Source organism: Hypanus sabinus, chromosome 8 (genome assembly GCF_030144855.1).
Source record: "Hypanus sabinus isolate sHypSab1 chromosome 8, sHypSab1.hap1, whole genome shotgun sequence".
Classification (NCBI taxonomy): domain Eukaryota; kingdom Metazoa; phylum Chordata; class Chondrichthyes; order Myliobatiformes; family Dasyatidae; genus Hypanus; species Hypanus sabinus.
In genome coordinates this window covers 45,976,600-45,999,476 of record NC_082713.1, presented here as the reverse complement: position 1 = coordinate 45,999,476, position 22,877 = coordinate 45,976,600, and the positions used below count along the sequence as shown (strand labels likewise).

The 22,877-nt window shown below is 37.6% G+C and overlaps 1 protein-coding gene across 5 annotated transcripts in view; it reads left to right on the top strand.

Moving 5' to 3' along the window:
- taf1 (TAF1 RNA polymerase II, TATA box binding protein (TBP)-associated factor) overlaps window positions 1-22,877 on the top strand; it is a 128,505-nt gene that overhangs the window by 43,117 nt on the left and 62,511 nt on the right. For all 5 annotated transcript variants that reach the window (XM_059977060.1, XM_059977057.1, XM_059977059.1 and 2 more), the window contains 4 exons: window positions 1,536-1,703; window positions 2,959-3,086; window positions 4,184-4,291; window positions 21,400-21,573. In XM_059977060.1, the coding sequence (XP_059833043.1) occupies window positions 1,536-1,703; window positions 2,959-3,086; window positions 4,184-4,291; window positions 21,400-21,573 (578 nt within the window). The remainder of the gene's footprint in view (window positions 1-1,535; window positions 1,704-2,958; window positions 3,087-4,183; window positions 4,292-21,399; window positions 21,574-22,877) is intronic.

Here is a 22,877-nt window from a genome sequence, read left to right as displayed (position 1 = left end):
AATGGAAACAAATCTGGGAAACTATATTGTACAATGTGGGAATTACACTGAATCGTTCAAGGAATCGCTGAGGAATATTTTCGCTCCTTTGCCTTCAAGTACGATTCACTTGTAAAGGAAATAGATGCGTTCCTCAGAGGATCTAGCTGATTGAGCTCAAGCATCTTCAACTGCTTAATCAATGGATTTTCTTCCATTAAAAGGCAGAAATGGGACTGTTGGCTGATGAATAAGCAGTCTCCTGATCCGTTTATAATTTTGAATATTGAAATAGTCCTTGTCAATGAGGCACGAATTCCTGGCTGACATCCAGGCTTGAGCTGGTATGTCAAGTGTTCAGTTCACAATGGTGTCAAGCAATAACTTTCTCCAGCAAGAGCACTTTAACCCATCTCCAACTGGTATTTTCTGACATTATCACTGTCCAAACCATCAAGACCTGCAATCATTAGAAACTAAAATGAGCCAGCAAAAATAAATGTCCTAAATTGGGCTAAAGCAGATCAAAGGAAAGGCATTCTACAGCAAGTGGCCCATTTTTGCATTTACTAATATTTTTTTCCACTTGGAGAAGGCACATGGATGAAATTCATTGCATTGTTTTGATGAAATCTAGCTATAACAACACTTAAGTGCATTAAAATTCAGGGCAGACCATTCTGCTTATTGACACAACATCACTGGTAGACCAAAGCTATTTGTATGTTACCTATTGTAGTGGCTAGCTCTGACTTCACTGATCACACCTCCCAAACTTTCATTTTCCAATACTTTTGAGGGGTCTGGTGAATGTTGTAGTTTCTTTTTAGGTCAAACCTGTCATTCTATCAGCTCGAGGAAACAGAAATCTTGAAATTCCAAACCTAACAACATTCGCAAGATGAATTGCACTAGTTTAAGAAAATAGTTTTTTTTTTCTGGATAACTAGAATTGCTCAGCGATGCCTGTTTCTAAATTGGTAAAGAAAAGTATCTAATTTAAAAAGAAACAATAGTAGTGTATCCTGTATAAGAAGTGAATTATTTTGATAAATTCATAACACATCAAGTTAAATTGGGGAAAAGAATTGTGTAAGCAATTGACTTAAATCACCATTTCTATTTTTATTTATTGTTTCCTTGTTTCTTGTTTTTCACCTACATGATACTTGACTTGGATATACAGAAAATTTCTCCAAATGAACATTAGGCAAACTGAAATCATTTTCTCAGTCTCTTCTGCAAATTAATTTTACTGGCTTCAACTTCTTGTTGCTGACTGTACCTCAGCCATTGTCCAAGGTTGAACAACATGATTATTAAAACTTTGGTCCCCAAATTTTCAACATCACCAAGAATACCTAATTCGATCTCTGTAACTTCACATGTCTCTGCCTCAAATCATATGACTCTGAATTTGTACTTTTGTTACTTCTTGTTTTAATGATTTTGATTTCTTCAAAAGTTGATGTTTAATCTGTTATGTTGTATGATCAGGAGTGGGTGAAGCCTCAGAATCAGTGATTTAGTATTTGCTTTGCTGTTTCTTTTAACAGTTTCCCAAGAAGATGATAAGACTTGGTATTCTATCTTTCCAATTGACAATGAGGAGCTGGTGTATGGAAGGTGGGAGGATAACATCATCTGGGATGACCAAGCCATGGATAAAATTTTGGAACCACCAGTGTTGACTCTAGACCCAAACGATGAAAACATTATTCTTGGTATGTTCTAAAGGAAGCATTTTACAACTAAAGAAGAACAATACAGGATAGAAACTGCCATGTCAAATTATTTAAAAAATGTAAAGTTGGGAGGGAAAGATAATATAATTAGTAGAACTAGGACTGGGCTTTATGATCATTTGATCTTTTTTAATGGATCTTAGCTAATACATGTACTTGAGACTCTTTGATTCTCTTGATAACCAAGTTTATCAGTTCTCAGCCCTGAGCATTTTTAATTCTTTGAGATTGAAAGTCTAAATATTTGCATAATTTTGTTCATTCAGTTTTCTGGGTAAAAAGACAAGAAGATATGGGGAATTGAAAGTTCCTGGGTTTTATACTGTGGTGGGGAGCTAGGATGGCAAACGGTGCTGGTACTGGGTAGCCAAGCTAATGGTGGGTTGGCAGAAGGCTGCAGCTTGAGCTCAAAGGAAGAGAGGGCAACTGGGCTAATGTTTGGGAGTAGGGATGGAGGACCAGCAACTGGATGGACAGATGGTCAGGCAGATGATCAGTGGGGATAGGTGTCTGATTGAGCAAGAGATAAATGAAATTATGAAGTTAATGCACTGTTTTTCCTTGATAAGTGCAGAGTCAACACTTTGCAGAATTACTTAACAATGTAAGATAAAAATCAATGTTTAATATATAAAGTAAATTGGGCTACTCTTTTATATGGAAGTGAATGCCTAATTTTAAAAAAAAGTCAGGAAGCCTCTCTTCCAGTCTGCTGTTGAAGTGTCTCATATTGGTGTTGTGCTGCTTTCAGATGAGATGTTAGTCATGGATCCATCCTACCTTTTCAGGTGTGCCTTGCGCAAGTCACAGAGCAAAGTTGTCGTTCTCCTGGTTAATTGTTATTCAGCTGGCAGACTGAAATACTTTATTTACTAATTTATTTTGCCATCTTTGTGGGACCTTATTGTGAAATGAATTAACTGCCTTATATCCTTAAATTACTACAATAATGCTATAAACATATATTTAATTGGTTATGAATTACTTTTGGACTTCCTAATGTTTATGTATGTATTTCTTTGTGAGTCATAAGAGTAGAATATAAGTAGGATTTTGCTCAATACTTGGTGGTTAAATTATACATAATAGTGATCAGTAGTGGTGTGACAGTAGCTGCTTTCTGGTTTTAAACCATTAGAATCAACCATGCATAATGCAATGTTTTCTGTTTCATAATTAATGTCACAGCTAATTATTTTAGATGTACATTCATGACTTTTCTGCATTATTCCAGAAATTCCTGATGAGAAAGAGGAGATGACATCTAACTCTCCTTCCAAGGAAAATAAGAAAGAATCATCAGCTCGGAAGAGCAGGATCCTGTTAGGAAAAACTGGTGTCATCAAAGATGAACCACAGCAGGTTAGTAGGGTTGGGATAAAATCTTCTAATCAGATGATGGATGATGTAATAAAGTCCTGATTTCTGTTGTTAATAGTTTTTAGAATCTGCTATTGTACAATATAGTCCATTTTGCAATGTAAGATTCAGAGACCACAGCAGAATTCCAGCAGTCCTTTTTCATTACTTTTAAGTAATTTTGTGAGATCATAGTGACTTTACCTATAAACGTAAAATACACTTTAATAGTCTGTTATTGAGACTTGTGTAACTGGATTGTATAACAGAGGATATAACCACTCTTGCCTTCTTTCAAGGCTTTAGTGCTTATTACTGGATGACTAATCAAGAACAGTTTACAGGGAAGGATAGATATATCAATGTCAGAACTATTTGAACTATATTGTTCACAGCTCAGTCCTTTTGCACCATTTCAAATATATTTCTTCACCTGTATTTTGTCTTACCCCATTGTGAGCAATTATTTGTTTGCATTATTGTGATATGAACTTAATTAAGAAGTAAATGTAACTTTTGTATTCTGAGTGAAACGTGTGAGGGAACCTCTCGGTTAAATTCAGCCTAAAGATTTTTGATCACTCATGGGTGCTTAGAGTCTGAGTAGTGATAAATTCTACATTTCAACAAGCATAGAAGGATACCACAGTTGGCAAAAAGATGAGATTTTAGGTAAGGAGTGAAATGTATGCTTTTCTCAAGTTGGATATATTTTGCCAGCTGTTACCCAATGTGAAGTGAAATATTAGCATTTATTATCATGACTTGTGATCTGCGCATATGCAGTGGCAAATAACGTTTGCAGGTCTGTGTGCAGTCAACTATACATGTAGATTGCCTATATTTTTTGATAGAACATATAACAGTATAATACAGGAACAGACCCTGTGATCCCAATGTCTACACTGAATAAGATGCTGAATATTTGTATCTTATTTGTTGTATGTGTTTGTACTCCTTGCATTGTCAATGCCAATTAGGGCATAATTAAACTATATATACCTACAGTATGCATGTTCTTCCTCATTACACTGTATATTGAACTATTGCAATGGCATATAAGAATGTGCTTTCCTCAGTATCCCTTGTGTCTTTGGTAGAACATGTCACAACCAGAAGTCAAGGACCCTTGGAACCTTTCCAATGACGAGTTTTACTATCCCAAACAGCAAGGTTTGCGAGGGACGTTTGGAGGGAACATTATTCAGGTGAGTGGAGCTGGGTGTTTGTACTTCTCCTGAGTATGAGTTTTAGTTAGTCATACTCCAAATTTGGAAATCACAAATTGGTAAATATACACGGGAGGGAATTTAATGACTTTACAGTTAAGGTAGCCAGACAGTAATTAGGTATGGAATCCTGGCTGCCCTTTTACTCCAAGCATTGTTTACTCCAACAAATAGTAATTACTTGAGATTAGAAACCAAGCACAAATAGAATCCTCAGCCATTGATGTGTGAGAGTGAGTCAGCTCCTTGCAGTTTTACTCAGTGAAGTCACCAGTAGAAGATCATGTAGAACCAAAATCAAAACTACCTTAAGTACACAAGGTTTGTTCTGACAAAAGATTAATAAACTAGCCTTTTCTCCTCGAGTGTTGCTTTGTATATTTGCAATAATTTCAGTTTTTGTTTTAAAATTTATAATACAGTGGACTCCAATTAATTCATTTATCAGTTAGTTGGGACAATTCTTGAATAAAAACTAATCAGGAAAGTAGCAGCGATTCCTTGTTTATTTGGGACATAATGCTGCTTAATTGGGACTGGAGACTGTTGTTGGAACGATTTCTAAATAGCATCAATTACGTGATCTTATGTGACAGTTAGACAAGTGGCCGGCATTTACGTGTTTTTGGTTCAAAAAGCAGTGATTATTGTAACTGATAGGTAATGTGAAATAAGCAGTGAAACCACTTAGAATTATTTTGCTCACAATGATTTCAAGCATTCAGGCTTAGAGATGCCAGAAACAGCTGGAAGTAAAAATGAAACAATTTCTCTACTTCAACAAGTTAGGAACTATGAAAAATTTAAAGGTATTGATTGTCATCTTTAATGTTACAATGAAAATAAAGATTTGGAAGATGCAATCGTCGAAAGCATTGTATGAAAGCAATACGTTTTCTGCACTAATTTTGTTCATTTGAACTCAATCAAAAAATACGGCAGCATGTTGGTTGTCTGTCATGTGTGACAATGACAATGAAACCCTGTGTGGGAGAGATATTAAAGTGGAAAAGTCATTATACTAGGACAGTTCCACTCTCTTGACTTGGAAAGTCTGGGTCCAGTAGTACAAGAAGTTGTCACAAATTGGTGTCTTCCTTGGTTACAGTGGATAACCATGAATTCTTCTGTGCCTTATAATGTCTTTGCTGTCCTCGAAGCATTGCAGAACTGTTCTCTTGGCTGTTGGATCTCACTGTTGATCTCATCCACATACTTTGCCGGAGCTGACTTCACATACTAGGTCAGGCATGTCTCTATTTCACCAGGTTATGAGGCCCAGCAGCTACCTTACCTGGTTTAGCCTGCCTGTCAAAGTGGTGTACTGGGGTGAGGCCACTGTTGTATGGAAACAACTACTTGGAGCCACAGGTGAGAGCTGAGTGTCCAGTGAGTGAGTGAGTTGCCCCAGAGTGGACACAACAAGCCCCTTCACCAGAGGTGCTGCCCTTTCCTGGATACACTGCAGCATGTTCAGAGTTCAAAGTACATGTACGACACCATATGCAACCCTGAGATATGTTTTCTTGCAGACGTACACAGTAAATTCAAGGAACAGAATAGAATCGATGAAAGACTGCACCCAGCAGGACGGACAAACAACCAATGTGAAATAGGCAGCAGACTGTGCGAATATGAAGGAGAAAAAAATAAGCAATAAATACCAAGAACATGAGATGAAGAGCCCTTGAAAGTGAGTCCATAGGTTGAGGGAACAGTTCAGTGTTGGGCTGAGTGAAGTTATCCCCTTTGGTTCAAGAGTACAGTGGATGAGGCGTAATATCTGTTCCTGAACTTGTCCTGAGGCTCCTGGAACTTTTTTCTGATGGAAGCAGTGAGGAGAGAGCATGGCTTTGTGTGGTGGGGGTCCTTGATGATGGATGCTGCTTTCCTGCAATAACATTCCACGTGGATGTGCTCAGTGGTGGAGAGTCTTTACCCATGATGGACTGGGCCATTTCCATTACTTTTTGTAGGATTTTCCATTCAAGGGCAATTGGTGTTTACACACCAGGCAATGATGTAACCAGTCAATAAATTCCCCACCACCAAACTATAAAAGTTTGTCAAAGTTTTAGATACTATGCAGAATCTTCACAAACTTCCAAACGAGTAGAGGCATTGCTGGGTTTGCTTTGTAATTGCATTTCATGCTGGGCCCAGGACAGATCCTCTGAAATGTTAACATTGAGGAATTTAAAGTTAGTGACCCTCTCCACCTCTGATCTCCAGATGAGGACCTCGTGGTTGTCAGGTTTCCTCCTAAAGTCCTGTGGTCCACAGAGGTCTGTGTTGGGAGCGATTCTTTTTGTGTTATATGTCAGTAATTTGGAAGATGGAATTGATGGCTTTGTTCAAAGTTTGCAGATGATATAAAAGTAGCTGGTAGTTTTGAAGAAGTGGAGAGGCTACAGAAGGACTTACACAGATTAAGAGAATGGGCAAAGAAATGGCAGATGGAATCCAGTGCTGGGAAGTGCACCTTGGTAGAAGAAATGAAAGAGTTGACTGTTTTCTAAGTGGAGAGAAGGTACATAAGTGCAACGGACTTGGGAATCCTTGTGCAAAATTCCTTAAGAATTAATTTGCAGGTATCATCTGTGATGAGGAAGGCAAAAACAATGGTAGCATTCATTTCAAGGGGACTAGAATTTTAAAGCAAAGATGTAATGTTGCAACTTTTTAAAGCCTCACTTTATAAAGGTGAGGCCTCTTTTGGAGTATTGTGAGTAGTTTTGGGCCCCTTAGCTTAGAAAGGATGTACTGAAACCAGAGGGTTCAGAGGAGATTCATGAAAATGACTCCAGGATTGAATGGCTTGTCATGTGAAGAGCTACCAATAGCTTTGTGCTAAGATTCACTAGAATTCAGAAAAATGACAGGTGACCTCATTGAAACCTATCGAATGGTGAAAGGCCTTGATAGAGTGGGTGTGGAGAGGATGTTTCCTATGGTGGGAGAGCCTAAGGACAGATGGCACAGCCTCAGAATAGAGGAGTGTCCTTTGAGATGAGGAATTTCTTTAGCCAGGGAGTAGTGAATCTGTGCAATTCTTTACGTTAGGCAGCTATAGAGGCCAAGTCTTTATGTATATTTGAGGTTGATAGATTTTTGATTGGTCAGGGCATGAAGGGATATGGAGAGAAGGAAGGAGAATGAGATTCTTCTTTGTTTCCTCAACAGCCTTCTACCCGCATAGTCTCTGTTAATTGGAGGCCCAACTTATGCCATTGACAAATTGCTACTGTCTATTTACTTTTGAAGTCATACTGTTGTTTGAAGGCAATAAACTGAACAAGATTTCCAAGTGTTGTACCTCTCTTTTATAACCAGGTTCCTTACAATTAGAGGGAGGCTGGATACATGATCTTGTTTCCCAGAAAGCTACTAGTAAAAGTCCCCCTAACACCCAGACATCACGGGAGAGGGATCTGAAAGCCATTTTTATCCTATCGCCTAGTAATGAAAGGGTGGCCTCCTGTGATAGCAAATTAGTAGCTCTCGAAGACTGGGTGTTTTAGATTTTGATAATAAAGGAGCATAAGATACCAATAAGAACTTTGAAGCAACCAAGTCAACATACAATGAAAGTATGAAAAACATTTTTCTTGGATGTATAGATGATGCAGGATTAGAGGTTAGTATTGATGATGCTTGGAATATTGAACAGGACAACAAGATTGTGCTTGACTAATTAATCTTTGGAAAGTGGTTGTGGAAGGAAGTGTAATCCATGGCAACTTCAAGTTTAATTGTCATTCAACTCTACATGAGTACAGTTAAATGAAACAACATTACTCCAGGGCCAAGGTGCAACATACAGTAATAGTCATAGACTGCATAAACATATATATGTACTTATAAGAAAAGCAGTAAAATACAGTTTCACAAAAAATATATAGTCCAAGTCCCTGAGTCCATGAATGTGGCAGCAGTTTGCAGTTGATCCTAATACTGCTTGTCTTCCGCCAACTGGAGTTGGAACACTGGAGAAACAGCTCTGGTGCCACACCACACCACCTCCTGCACCAACTCAGATTCTCCCTCTTGGGTGGCTGCAAACAGGCAAGAGCACAGCTTGAGGCTGGTCTTCCGCTGAAAGAGCACTGGTGGACAGCACCAGCTCCAGCATGGACACTGCGCTACATCGACTCTGATCCCTCTCGACTGGATAGTTGCAAACAGGTGACATCATGGCTTGAAGCCTTATCCTCAATATGATCAAGGCCACACAGCTCCCCTGCCATCGTCTTGCCATTAGAACAATGACTCAGACTTGTAGCATTCCATGCTACCAATGTCCAACTTGGTCTTGCAATCACAAGAAAAGCAACTTAGATGAATCACTCACTATTAGTCTATACACTGCCTTCGTGCACCAGTTCTGATGCCTCTCTATAGCAGGCAGCTCCTTCAGTTTCTCTGCCAAAGAGCAACTCACTGATGGGGTAGACCTGTAATACTTTAAGTTCATAATATCATGCCATTGTAAAAAATATGTTTAGAAATGATAACACCTTTGATTGGCCCTGTAGAAGCCGCTCTGTGTCCAAACACTCTGCCATCTTATCAGAACCCTCTCAATCCCAGGCTAGGGTAAATGGTTACAGTAGAGACTGGGACATGGTCTGATAACCCAAGTAGTTGAACAGATGAGAAGTATGCTTGATGTGGTCATGAGAAGCCATTGCTAGAGATGTGTAGAAACAGATGGATAGTGATACATACGTTCACAGTAGAGTCAAACCAATTCAGGGTGATGGCATAATTTTCTGTTGGATGTCTATGAAAGGTCATGGTGGTTTAAGTTGCCGAATAACATTAGCCTGTTCAAAGTAATAGGTATAATCCATTTATATACTTGGCCAAAATGATCATGGTGCTGGAAAGAAAATCTGATGAGGAATTTTGAGCATGATTTTAGAAAGCAGAGACTTGAAGAACATCACAGTTGAGGAATGGGATACTTGTTTGGCAAAATGGGCGAGAAAATGGAGAGTTGAAGAAGAGTTTTGAAACAAACTAGGATTGTGCCAAAGGCAAAACAATTATAAATATGAAGAAACTTCTTGTTATTTTTTATCTGCAAAGACTGGGAAGCAGAACAAGGAAATAAGAAGCGATTCTTAAGTGAACAATGAATTTGGGGAAGGAGAAATGGTTGAAATAGTCCTATCATAGAGTGAGCTACATTGAGGACTGGAGTCAAAGTAGGTTATAATGTAAAGTGCAAACACAAGGAAATCTAGATGCTGGAAATTCAAGCAACACACACAAAATGCTGGAGGAATGCAGCAGGCCAGGCAGCATCTATAGGAAGAAGTACTGTCGACGTTTCGGGCTGAGACCCTTTGTCAGGACTAGCTGAAAGGAAAGATAGTAAGAGATTTGAAAGTAGGAGGGGGAGGGGGAAATGCGAAATGGTAGTAGAAGACTGGAGGGGGTGGAGTGAAGCTAAGAGTTGGAAAGGTGATAGGCAAAAGGGATACAAAGCTGGAGAAGGGAAAGGATCATGGGACGGGAGGCCTAGGGAGAAAGAAAGGGGGAGGGGAGCACCAGAGGGAGATGGAGAACAGGCAGAGTGATGGGCATAGAGAGAAAGGAAAAAAAAGGGGAGGGGGAAAAACTAAATATATCAGGGATAGGGTAAGAAGGGGAGGAGGGTCATTAGCGGAAGTTAGAGAAACCACCAGGTGGAGGCTACCCAAATGGTATGTAAGGTGTTGTTCCTCCAACCTGAGTGTGGCTTTATCTTGACAGTAGAGAAGGCCATGGATAGACATATCAGAATAGAGGTTTATGAGGAATGCAGAAGAGTGTCTGTCATGGAGTTGAGAAATCAGAGATCAGGACTCTCCAGGTGGATGAGTTCTGTGAGTTGGTGAGATCAGTGGAGTAAACAAGGATGAGAAAAAGGAGATTAATTGATAGAATAACATAAATAATTCAGGGGGTGGAGTTTCAAGATGGCGACATAAGCATCTGCCTTTTAGGCGCTCCTCATTCTTTAAACTATAATCACCCTTTAATCAAATATTTTCGAACTTAATCATATGAGTTGCTACTTCTGATTAACTTTTTTTTTCCTAAAACAATATTTGATCTAATCTTATCAAACTTAAAATGGCTACAAGCAAGAAATCGTCTAAAGATCCTTTATCCTTCGATATAATTTCTAACCTTCTGGATGCTAAACTTGCGGGTTTGGAAGGCAGGTTAGAAGGCAAATTGGAAAGTAAACTGGCAAGTTTGGAAAATAAGATTACCATGAAAATATCTGAACTTGAAGAAGTTATTAGATGGCTTGAAACTAAGCTTCAATCACAGGCATCAGATATTCAGCGGCATGAAGATAAGATCACGACTCTTGAAAAATCAATTTGTGAAAAAGCACGTACAATTGAAGTGCTGGAGAAGAAGATAGAGTCGACTGCTAAAACTATAGATCAGTATAAGTTTAAAATTACTGATCTCGAAAACCGATCTCGCAGACAATTTGCGTATCATCGGATTTCCCGAAAAAGTTGAGTCCGGTGATTTAACTGAATTTTTCTCTGAATTACTGTGGGAAATTTTTGGTGATGAAGGTTTGCATAATAAACCTGTTATCGACCGCGCTCACAGAGTTGCGAGATTTTCGGCTGTGACTACTAAACCACGAGCGGTGATTGTTCGCCTTCATTATCCTCGGGAGAAAGAGCTTTTAATTCGATTAGCTCATAAAAAAGGTGTGATTTCTCACAATAACAACACATTTTGAATTGTTGAAGATTATTCATTCGAAGTAATGAGAGCGAGAATCGCTTTTAAACCAGTGATGGCAGAGATTCACTCGATTGGACAAGCTTTAACATTTCCAGCGAATCTTAGAATTACGTTGAACGACAACAGTCAGCAATTTTTTAACACTCCGGAAAAAGCGAAGAAATTTGTTGAAGAATATCAATCTTCTAGTGCAACTTGAACTATGTGCTATGTTAAAGATTTTTCGGAGAGAAGATACCATTTCATTTTAAGTTTTAACCTAGGAAGCTGGGTTATAACTTTTTACCCTGACCTACGGGTCTGGTTTCTTTTTTTTACTGTCATCATTGTTTATAGATGCTCTTTTAATTTTTATAATATTTTTTCTTTTATTATTCTTTTTTCTGTTTCGGATATACACGTTTATATTTTGCAATAATGATTTACTTTTTTTTCAAGCTGTCGTTTCTTCTTCCCACAAGACTTCGCTTTCTGTAAGCATTTATCTGTTTGCCTATACTTAGAAATGGGACGAATGTTTTGGATTTTTTGATCTTTTTTTTATATATTGTAGTGTCTATTAAATCCTTTTTTTTAATCCTATTTTGATAACTTTTTTATTATTAAATTTTTTTAATAGATTGCTGAATTTATATCTATATTTTGTAATATGGCTTTTTTCAAAATGTCGTTTCTTCTTCCCATAAGTCTTTGCTTTTGAAACGTCATCTTTCTTGTATTTGAACATGGGATTTTTGTTAAAGGTATATTACACTTTCAAATTTTAATGTTTATACTTTCTTTTTATTAATGATTGTTTGTTTTATTATATTATTTTTTTCATTCTGACTGATATATATTTTCTTTTTGCAACCCTATATTTAAATCTGGGTGTTATATAGTTTTTTTTAAAAATCTTTTTATGGAGCTGCCATCTTGAAATGGGGGTAATGTTAGTGTTAGAGTATGCGCCTGCTGCTTGGCTTTTTTTCCAGGGGTGGGGGGAGGGGGTAGGGATCTTTTTTCACGCTTTTGCTTTTTATTTTTTTGCTTTTAGTTTATGGGCCGTCTTTAAATTATTAATATTGTTGAGGTGTCATGTTCTCTGGTTGCTCCTGAATCAATTTTCCTTCTTCCTGAATTATGGGTTATGTGTCTTTTTAACCTTTTATGATACACACAACTAATATTGGCATGATGGATAAATCTATTAACTTTATCTCTTGGAATACTAATGGTTTAAATCATCCGATTAAACGTAAAAAAATATTTAAAGTATTCCATAGATTGAATGCTAATATTATTTTTGCAGAGGAGACCCATATTAGGAGGGAGGATAATCAACGTTTTTTTAGGTTCTGGAAGGGTCAACAATTTCACTCGAATTGTACCGCCAAAATTAGGGGTGTGTCTATTTTTATAGACCCCTCAATTTCGTTTACACATCATGAAATTACCTCTGATCCACAGGGCAGATTTTTGTTGATAACTGGATCACTTTTTAATCGAAAAGTGGTTCTAGTTAATATTATGCTCCAAACTTTGACTGCCCTGAATTTTTTAAACGTTTATTTACTTCCCTTCCTAATCTAAATGAATATATGTTGATAATGGGTGGAGATTTTAATTGTTGTTTGAATCCTTCGATGGATAGATCTAAACCTATTCGAACTCTTCCGAATAGATCAGCCTTACTTATTAATTCTTTCATGGTTGATTCGGGAATTACTGAAATATGGCAGTTTTTGAACCCTAAAGATAAAGAATTTTCTTTTTTTTCACATGTATATCATAGTTATTCTAGAACTGATTATTTCCTTATTGATCATCGGTTATTAACGGATGTTATTGATTGTAAATATGATTCTATTACTATTTCGGATCACGCACCTTTGAAGTTATCTATTAAGATTTCGGACTTTTCCAATAATACGAGATCTTGGAGACTTAACGCTACTTTGCTTCAAGTCCCAGAATTTATCACCTACATAAAACAGCAAATTGACTTGTTTTTCTCAACAAACTATACTGAAGAAATTGACAGAGGAATACTTTGGGACTCTTTTAAAGCTTTTATCTGTGGACAAATTATCTCATATTCCGTTGGTAAAAGAAAACAAAGATATTTAGATATTGCTTTATTAGTGGATAAAATTAAGGAAATTGATAAGATTTATTCTGTGACTCCTACCAAAGAACTTTATAAGAAGAGAGTTGAGCTTCAAATGGAACATAGTTTATTATTATCTTCTTCAATTGAAAATCAATTAACTAGGACCAGGGCTCAATTCTATATTCATAGTGATCGAACTAGTAAACTGTTAGCTAATCAATTAAAAGCTATTTCAACTAAGCGACAAATTATTAAAATTCGTAAACAAGACGGTAATCTAACTACTGATCATAAAGAAATCAATAACACTTTTCAAGATTTTTATAAATCTTTATATCAATCAGAATTTGATCGTGACCTGTCCATGATGGATAATTTTTTTAACAATTTGAATATTCCTAAACTGACAGATGAAGATCGTAGCTTGTTCGATGCTCCCATCTCTATGGCCGAAATAGGAGAGGCTATCTCATCAATGAACTCAGGGAAAGCTCCTGGCCCTGATGGTTATATTGTAGAATTTTTAAAAACTTTTTCTTCTTTGCTTTCCCCTTGGTTATGTGAAATCTTTAATGATGCATTTGCTAAGAAGAGATTACCTCAATCTTTTTATGAAGCTACTATCGCTTTAATTCTTAAAAAAGATAAAGATCCTAATTTATGTGCATTTTATCGCCCTATATCATTATTAAATGTAGATTCTAAGATTCTTACAAAAATTTTAGCTATTAGATTAGAAAGGGTACTATCACAGATTATTTCAGAGGACCAAACTGGTTTCATTAGGAATCAGTATTCCTTTTTTAATGTCAGAAAATTGATTAATATAATTTATACTCCATCACCCACAACCCCAGAATGTATTATTTCATTAGATGCTGAAAAAGCTTTTGATAGAGTTGAATGGACATACTTATTTAATGTATTGAGAAATTTTAATTTTAGCCCTAATTTCATATCATGGATTAAATTAATATATTATAAACCTGTTGCTTCTGTTCTTACAAATAATTACAGATCCTCTTTTTTTCAATTATCTCGTGGTACGAGACAAGGTTGCCCATTAAGTCCTTTATTATTTAATATTGCATTAGAACCTTTAGCCATTGCTATTCGTGAATCTCCTAATATTTTTGGTATTACCCGTAATGAGAAGTTATACAAGTTATCACTTTATGCTGATGACTTGCTGTTATATATTTCTGATCCTGACAGATCTATTCCTGCTATTTTATCTTTGTTGGCTCAATTTGGTAGTTTTTCTGGTTATAAATTAAACTTGGATAAGAGCGAATTATTCCCCTTAAACGCGCAAACTTTATTGAATGACAGTTGTTACTGATAACTTTATCTATTTAGGTATAAAAATTACCAAGAAATATAAAGATTTAATTAGACTGAATTTCTTACCTATGCTTCATCAAATTCAACAACTTACTACAAGATGGTCTCCCTTATACTTATCATTAGTTGGTCGGATTAATGCTATTAAAATGATGATTTTACCAAAATTTTTATATTTATTTCAAGCCTTACCAATTTTTATTCCTAAATCTTTTTTTGACAACATTGATTCAAAAATTTCCTCATTTGTGTGGTAAAATAAAAACCCCAGGTTAAGTAAAAGGCAATTACAAAAATCTAAAAAAGATGGTGGTTTAGCTTTACCTAATTTTAGATTTTACTATTGGGCGAATAATATTCGTAACCTAATATATTGGAAATTAGATTTGGATTCACCATTGTGCCCACAGTGGGTAAATTTGGAATGTGATGAGGTAAAGGGATATTCTCTAATCTCCGTTCTTGGTTCTTTTCTTCCTACTGATTTAGTTAAATTCAATAAACAGATATCTAATCCTGTTATCAAACATACATTACGAATTTGGTTTCAATTTCGTAAGTTTTTTACTTTGAAAAACTTTGTTCTTGATAGCCCTATTTTACTTAATTTTTTTTTTCAAACCTTCCTTAACAGATCAAGCTTTTAGCATATGGAAAAAGAAAGGTATAAAATGTTTTCGTGATCTTTTTTTTTGAAGGTACTTTGATGTCTTTTGACCAACTTTCCAACAAATTTAAATTACCTAAATCTAACTTTTTCAGATATCTACAAATTAGAAATTTTTTACATAAAGTTCTACCATCTTTTCCCAATTCAACTTCAATGGATTTTCCAGATTTGATTTTTACCTTAAATCCTTGTCAGAAGGGATTAGTAGCTTTTATTTATAATATGATTATGAAGATACAACCAGAAATATCAGTTAGAATTAAACAAGAATGGGAAAAAGAACTTCGATATAATATATCAACAGATAAATGGGAAAAAATTTTACAAATGGTTAATTCCTCTTCTATATGTGCTAAACATGCCTTAATACAATTTAAAATTGTACATAGAGCTCATATGTCTAAAGATAAACTTGCTCGATTCTATTCTCATATTAACCCTCAATGTGACAGATGTCATTCAGAAGTGGCTTCATTGACCCATATGTTCTGATCATGTCCCCACTTTACATAATTATTGGAAGGACATATTTACTACCATTTCCTCAATTTGGAATATCAATTTGTGATGAGCTAGTGAAAAATTGCATTCTTAAAAACTGAATAGGTTAATCTTTTTGGAAGGGAACAATTTAGTATAATACAGGAAAAGACAGGAAAATAGAATTAGCACAGATAGTTCTGATTGAAGAATGAGCATTGATACTGGGTTGAAGGGCTGAATGCTTTCCTTTTCTGGTGTGATTTCTATTTTCCTAAGATGGAGATTTTGTAGAAGATCAGCTTAAGGAGAATCTTCAAATAAGTTCACCAATCATCACAAAGGAAGAAAATGGGATTATTGTTTATCCGGCAGGCAAGATAGCTGGGTAATAGTGGGACAGTGTAAAGAAGTAAAGCAGTTGAAAAGAAGGAAAAGGTTGATTAATGCACTGGGACAGTTCAGTTTATACGCAACAAAATAAAACATTACATTTATTTACGACCTTTGTGTAGAAAATTTTCCCAAGGTGTTTCAAAGACACAATATAAAATGACAATTGAGCCAAAAAGGGGACATTCGGAGCGATGATTAAGATTTGCTATGAGAGGTGGATTTAATAAAAAAAGAAAATTGACAGCGTGAAGAGGCTTCAGCAGAAATTTCCAGAACATTGAGCCCAGGTCAAATATGGATCCCAACAAAATATTGGGCTGATTTAAGTTTTTTTTGGGAGGTTTCAGGACTGGAAAAATTATAATGAAACACAAAGGGGTCAGCCATGGAAAATCTTCATATGAAGAATTGAGAAAACTTATAAAAACTTAAGAGCTTTGTACCATCTGCACATATCTGGAATCTGACCCAAAGTCTGAGGTTGATGTTGCCAAGGGGCAGCCTGTAATTGAGGAAGCTCAGGATGAATCTTTGGCTACAGTGAAAATAAGGCTCTTGCAGGTGAGGGTCTGATTGGAGTGATTTAAACAAGTTATTTGCAGAAAAGATGTGTACAGTTTTTCAAATTCAATGATGTTAAAGTACTGAAGAGTAAAAACCAGTTGGAAATGAGAGTGTAGTTATAACTTGGCGATAGAGGGAAATTATCAGACAGTTTTGATGAAGCTCCAGAAATGCTACTGAACAAGGTGATTATGGGAAGGATCCATTTGGTTGTAAAGAAAACAAAAGCTCTGTTGGAGCTAAGTAGTGAGTAATCAGAGCACAAGAGAATGATACTTGAGAGACAAAACATTGATGGATTTAGAACTTGTGTGGTGCTGGAGTCGTGAAGAAGAAAAAAAGAAATTAGTTTCTTTTTGCCTGGGACTAATGTATCAACAATCAGGAAAAGAAGAAGTTGTGCAGAATTAATAAATGATTATAAATCTTTTCAGGCAGATAGAGAGCTAAAGGCTGAGCAATAGATATGTGCACTGGAAGGAATTATTCCAGTATTGAAGTCAGAAGTAAAGGAAAGTGATGAGTAAGCATTATGAGGAAATAATTATGAAATCTATGCATGTGATTAAGACCCAGAGGGTAGAAATGCACCTGAACTAACAAGTTTAAGGACATTGTTAATGTAGGTGTAGGGCATCCTTGAGAGAAATGTTTAGAGAACACATGAACATAAACAGTGGTTTACAGAAGTGCTGAGGCTAGGGTGAGCTGAGGAGAAAATTAAAATTAAAAATTTCTCCAAGCAGGAGAAGTTGTGGACAACAAGATTAGTGGCATAGTGGACATCAGGGAAGGCTATCAAAGCATGCAGCATGATCTGGACCATCTGGAGAAATGGGCTGGAAAACAGCCCAAGCAGACAAATATGGGGTGTTGCAGTTTGAGAGGACAAATCAGAGGCCTTCATAAATATGGAGTGCAAGAGTAGAGATGTTATGTTGAAGTTGTATAAGACAGTGGTGTGGCCTAATTTGGAGTATTATGTGCAGTTCTGGTTACCTGCCTACAGGAAAGATATCAGTAGGATTGAAAGACTGCAGAGCAAGTTTACAAGAATGTTAACAGAATTTGAGTACCTGAATTATAGGGAGTGGTTCAGTGGTTCCACTTCATATCAGAGAAATGTATACAATATACAATTTAAAATTCTTGTTCTTCACAGACATACATGAAATCAGAAGAGCGCCCAAAAGAATGAGTGACAGTAAAAACATTAGAACCTTAAACCCCTCCCATTCCCCCCTCACACACAGTAGCAAGGCAATGACCCTCTCTCTCCCCCACTTCAGAAAAAAAGCATCTGCACCCTCCACCCACCAAGCAAGCTATAATGAAGCCCCCAACAAAGGCCATGATCTGCAGGATAACAAAAACTAATCCTTCACCCTGATGATTCGACATACTACAGGCTGTCTCTCTCACCACAATAATGGGACAGGTGTTACCGTTTCATAACGATAGGGGAGACATAAACAAAAGAAGTCACTGATTTGCAATGATAAAGTCTGCCGTGTTGCTTCCTCCCCCCCCCCCCCTCCCGAGTTCTCCAACTCAGAAATAAACTCTCTCCACCAATGAGAGAGAGCGATTTGCTGAGTACAGAAGCTCTGACAGTCAATCTGCTTTTCCTGGTGTTCCGTTTTCTCCTGCGACGCTTCATTCAGCAGCACCAGCATAGAGTTGGCTCATCCATAGGGCTGAGAAGCCTTGGAATCCCGAAGGCACGCTCGTCTTGTGGACCGCATCCTTGGAATATGGAAAAGTGATCAGTCATGAGACCCTGGGAGCAGGTTTCACCACTGCAAAGAATCGAAGCCTGAGTGTAACTGTAGGTCAGGGTCTCTGACAGAACCCTTGAAAGGGAAAAAGAGAGGCTTTAAAGGCAGAAATTAAGCTGTTTCCACAGATGATCTCCATGAAGCCGCTATGAAGCGCCACTGTTAAAATAGGCTTAGACTTTATTCCCCAGAGCGTAGCAGAATGAGGAGATTTGATAGGTGTATCAAATTGAGGAATTTATATTCCAGGATTTTTTTTTCATTGAGGTTGGATGAGAATAGAATTAGAGGTCATAAGTTAAGGGTGAAATGAAATATTTAAGGGGAACCTTGATTCAGAGGGTGGTGAGAGTGTGGAACGAGATCCCAGCGGAAGTGGTGGATACAGGTTGAATTTCAACATTTAAGAGAAATTTTTACAAGTGCATGGATAGGTGGGTTATAGAGGATTATTGTCCAGATGGAACTAGGCAGAGTCATACACGAGGAAATCTGCAGATGCTGGAAATTCAAACAATACACACAAAATGCTGGTGGAACACAGCAGGCCAGGCAGCACCTATAAGGAGAAGCACTGTGGACGTTTCGGGCCAAGACCCTTCATCAGGAGTCATAGGAGGCAGAGTCATAGTTTGGCATGGACTAGATGGGCCAAAGGGCTTGTTTCTGTGCTATGTTACCTTACAATTCAAAATTACTCTGAAGAGACTGAAGGAGCCTAACCTTCAACTTTTCTGAATCAAGTTTAAATTCACTTGCATATATCATGAAATTCTTTGTTTTGAGGCAGCAGTACAATGCGATATATAATAAAAAAACTAAATTACAATCAGATAATAAGTAAATAGTGGGGTAGTGTACATGGATTCATTATCTGTTCAGAGATCTGTTGGCAAAGGGGTAGAAACTGTTCCTAAAACATTGTGCAACTCCCTGGGTCGCCTCAGGCTCGCTCAGCTCATTCTCGTCTGGGGGAGCAGCCTTCGGCCCCGCCAAACTGGAACCCCCTTTACAATTGAGTGTGTGTCTTCAGCTCCTGTAACTCCTCCTTGATGGTAGCAATGAGAAGGTGGCATGTCCTGAGTGATGAGGATGCTTAATGATGGGTGCTGCCTTTTTGAGGCATCGCCTTTTGAAAATATTCTCGTTGCTGGGTTGGCTTGTACCAAGAGCTGGCTGAGTTTGCGTTTTCTGCAGCTTTTTCTGATCCTGTGTTATAGCCCCTCCATACCAGACAGTGAGACAGCCAGTTAACGTTGCTAGATCTCCTCAAGCTCTGAATGAAATGTAGCTGCTGTCATGCCGCCTTTGTAAATGCATCAAAATGTTGGGCTCAGGGTCGATCTTCAGAGATGTTGACACCCAGGAACTTGAAACTGTTCACCTTTCCACTGCTGATCCCTTGAGTAGAACTCGTGTGTGTTCCCTCAATTTCCCCCTTTTTGAAGTCCACAATCAGTTCCTTGGTCTTACTGACATTGAGTGCAAGGTTGTTGTTGTGACAAACTGATGTATCTTGCTCCTGCATGCCTCCATGTCACCATCTGAAGATTCTGCCAACAATAGACATCAGCAAATTTATAGATGGTGTTTGAGCTGTGCCTAGCCACACAGTCATGGGTGTAGAGAGAGTGGGGCAGTGGTCTAAGCACACATGTGCTGGTGATGATTTTCAGTGAGGAAATGTTATTTCCGGTTTGTACTGACTGTGGTCTCCCGATGAGGAAGTTGCAGCAGGAGCTAGGGAGGTACAGAGACCCAGGTTTTGGAACTTGTTGTTATGTACTTCTGTTGAACACTAGAACTATAATCAATAAGCAGCCTGACATAGGTATTGTTGTTGTCTATTTGGTCCAAGGCGAGTGGAGAGTCATTGAGGTTGCATCTGCTGTAGACCTATTGACCTATTTAGCAAAAGGCAAATTACTGCAGGACCAGGTCCTTGGTTAGGCAGAAGTTAATTCTAGCCCCTTGACCAGCCTCTCATAAGCACTTCACAGTAGATGTGAGTGCAACTAGGTGATGGACATTGAGGGAGCTCACCCTGCTCTTCTTGGGCACTGTTATGATTGCCACATTTTAGAAACAGGTAGGAATCACTGACCGCAGTAGTGAGAGATTGAAGATGAACTTGATTACTCCTGTCTGTTGATTGGCACAGGTTTTCAGTGTTCTACTAAGTGCATCATCACGGCCTTCTGCCTTGTAATGGTTCACCCTCTTGAAAGATTTTCTGACGTGGGACCCTGAGGCAGAGATCACTGAGTCATAACATGATGCAGAGATTTCCATAGGTGTAGTTTTATTCTCCCTTTCAAAGCATGCAAAAAGTTGTTAAATCATCACAGCCATTCATTGTTGGGTTGTGCCTTGTAGGAAGTACTGACCTGCAAACCCTGCCACAGCTGACGTACGTCTGATTCTGTCTCTAACTTCAATCGGAATTGTTTTTTGCTCTTAACATAGCCTTGCACATGTCATACCTTGTTTAGTTCTGGATCACTGCTCTTGAGTGCCACAGAGCTAGCATTTAGCAGATTGCTAATCTACTGCTTGATCCACTGCTTTTGGTATGGGAATGTCAGGGTCTTCTCGAAGGCACACTCATCCACATGGGTCTTGATGAAGTCAGTGACAGCTGTGGCGTATTAATTTAGTTTCAGAGATGAATCCCTGAATATTGTCCAGTGCTCCGATTCAACACAGCTCTGTAAGCACTCTTCTGCCTCCCTTTTGTTTTTTTTTTCATAACTGTTCCCAGAATAGTAATGGCAAAAAAGAACCAATAAAGTAATGCACCTAGAAATAGTTGGTGCCTGTTTGAAAGATGAGCTAAGTATCTAAAGAGTAAAATGTTTCTAAAGTTTTACTAACTTTTAAGAAGGTATAAAAATATGTATTTTCACGTCAGTTTCTTATTGCATTAATGGTATGTGATATGAAACATTGGAATGTGTTTATTTCTATTATAAAATTAATATATTGGTTTCTGTTGCAGCACTCTATCCCTGCTGTGGAACTCCGTCAGCCATTTTTCCCAACTCATATGGGCCCAATGAAACTCAGGCAGTACCATCGGCCATCACTGAAGAAGTATTCCTTTGGTGCTTTGTCACAGCCAGGACCTCATGCTGTGTATCCACTTTTAAAGCATATCAAAAAAAAAGCTAAGGTAAAGATCCTTGTTGATCATTTGATGTTTATTTTAATTTAATTTTCTTTTTTTTTATATGCATTGATAGCAGCGATTGGGGTCATTTTTTTATTTTCTAGTTCCACTCTGTTCTGTGTCCTTGTGTTTCATCTACCTGTATCTTTTTGGTTTTTGACCCTCCTATTTCCTTCACACAACATTCACACTCTTTTTCTGACCACTTCAGGTTCAGATTATTAAGTGGATAAGCATGTAACTTCCTTTGTTGATGAACTAACACCCATCTTCTACTTCATCCTGCATTTCTTGTCATTTTTCTAATAATACCCACCTCTATGTCCTTTCTCATATACAAAAAATCTCATCCAAACACTTGTCCAAGAGTAAACCTCATCAATGTTATCCCAGCCTGCTTCTCATTTCAGTAATCCCGATTGGACTTCCTGTTCTAGATAATCGACAGCAAGTCTTTACTCTTAGCTGAAAGGCTGCAGGATTTCTTCAGTCTTGGACATTTTATTGTTAATATCTGTCTGATTTGCTACAAGGCTTACTGACACTGACTCTGTAACTCTCGTTGAACTTGCCTTCTCTCCAAGTAGTTGCATGGTTCTCATTTTAATCTCTATTTCACTCTTCTCATGAATACTTCTCAGATAGGAAGGGCTTTGGCTCAAAATGTCAAACTGTTCATTTCCCTCCATGAAAGCTGCCTGAGCTGCTGAGTTCCTCCAGCAGAGTTTTTTACTTTGACTACTTTAAGTGACTTGTGTTTATTCACTCATTGGTGCCATCCTTAAATTTTTGTTTCAACTTATAGGAGTGAGCAAAATCTCTTTCTATTCATTTGCTTCCTGAGGCTTTGAGAAATGACTTAATTTTCTTGCATTTAAGTCTTCACTCATATCTTCAAATGCTCTTAGGGCTTGGCTGCAATGGTGTTGTTATGTCATCTTGTTACCTCCTGAGGTTTTGACTATTCACAAGTCTGCATAGATGGTAGATGGTTGTTTCTCTGATTTGAGTCTTGTGACTCTTGGTATGCCATGGGGATCTGTATTCTATGTTGCTTATCATCCATATTAATGATTTAGAAGATAATGTGGTAAACTGGATCATCAAATTTGTAGATGACACACCATAGTAGACAGTGAGGATGTCTATCAAAGCTTATAAAGTGATCTGGACTGAAAAAGGGCAGATGAAATTTAATGCAAACAAGTGAGATACTGCATTTTTGGAAGAACACTAGGGTAAGACTTACACAATGAAAGGTAAGCACTTAAGTGTGCAGTATAACAAAGAGACTTGGGAATACAGAT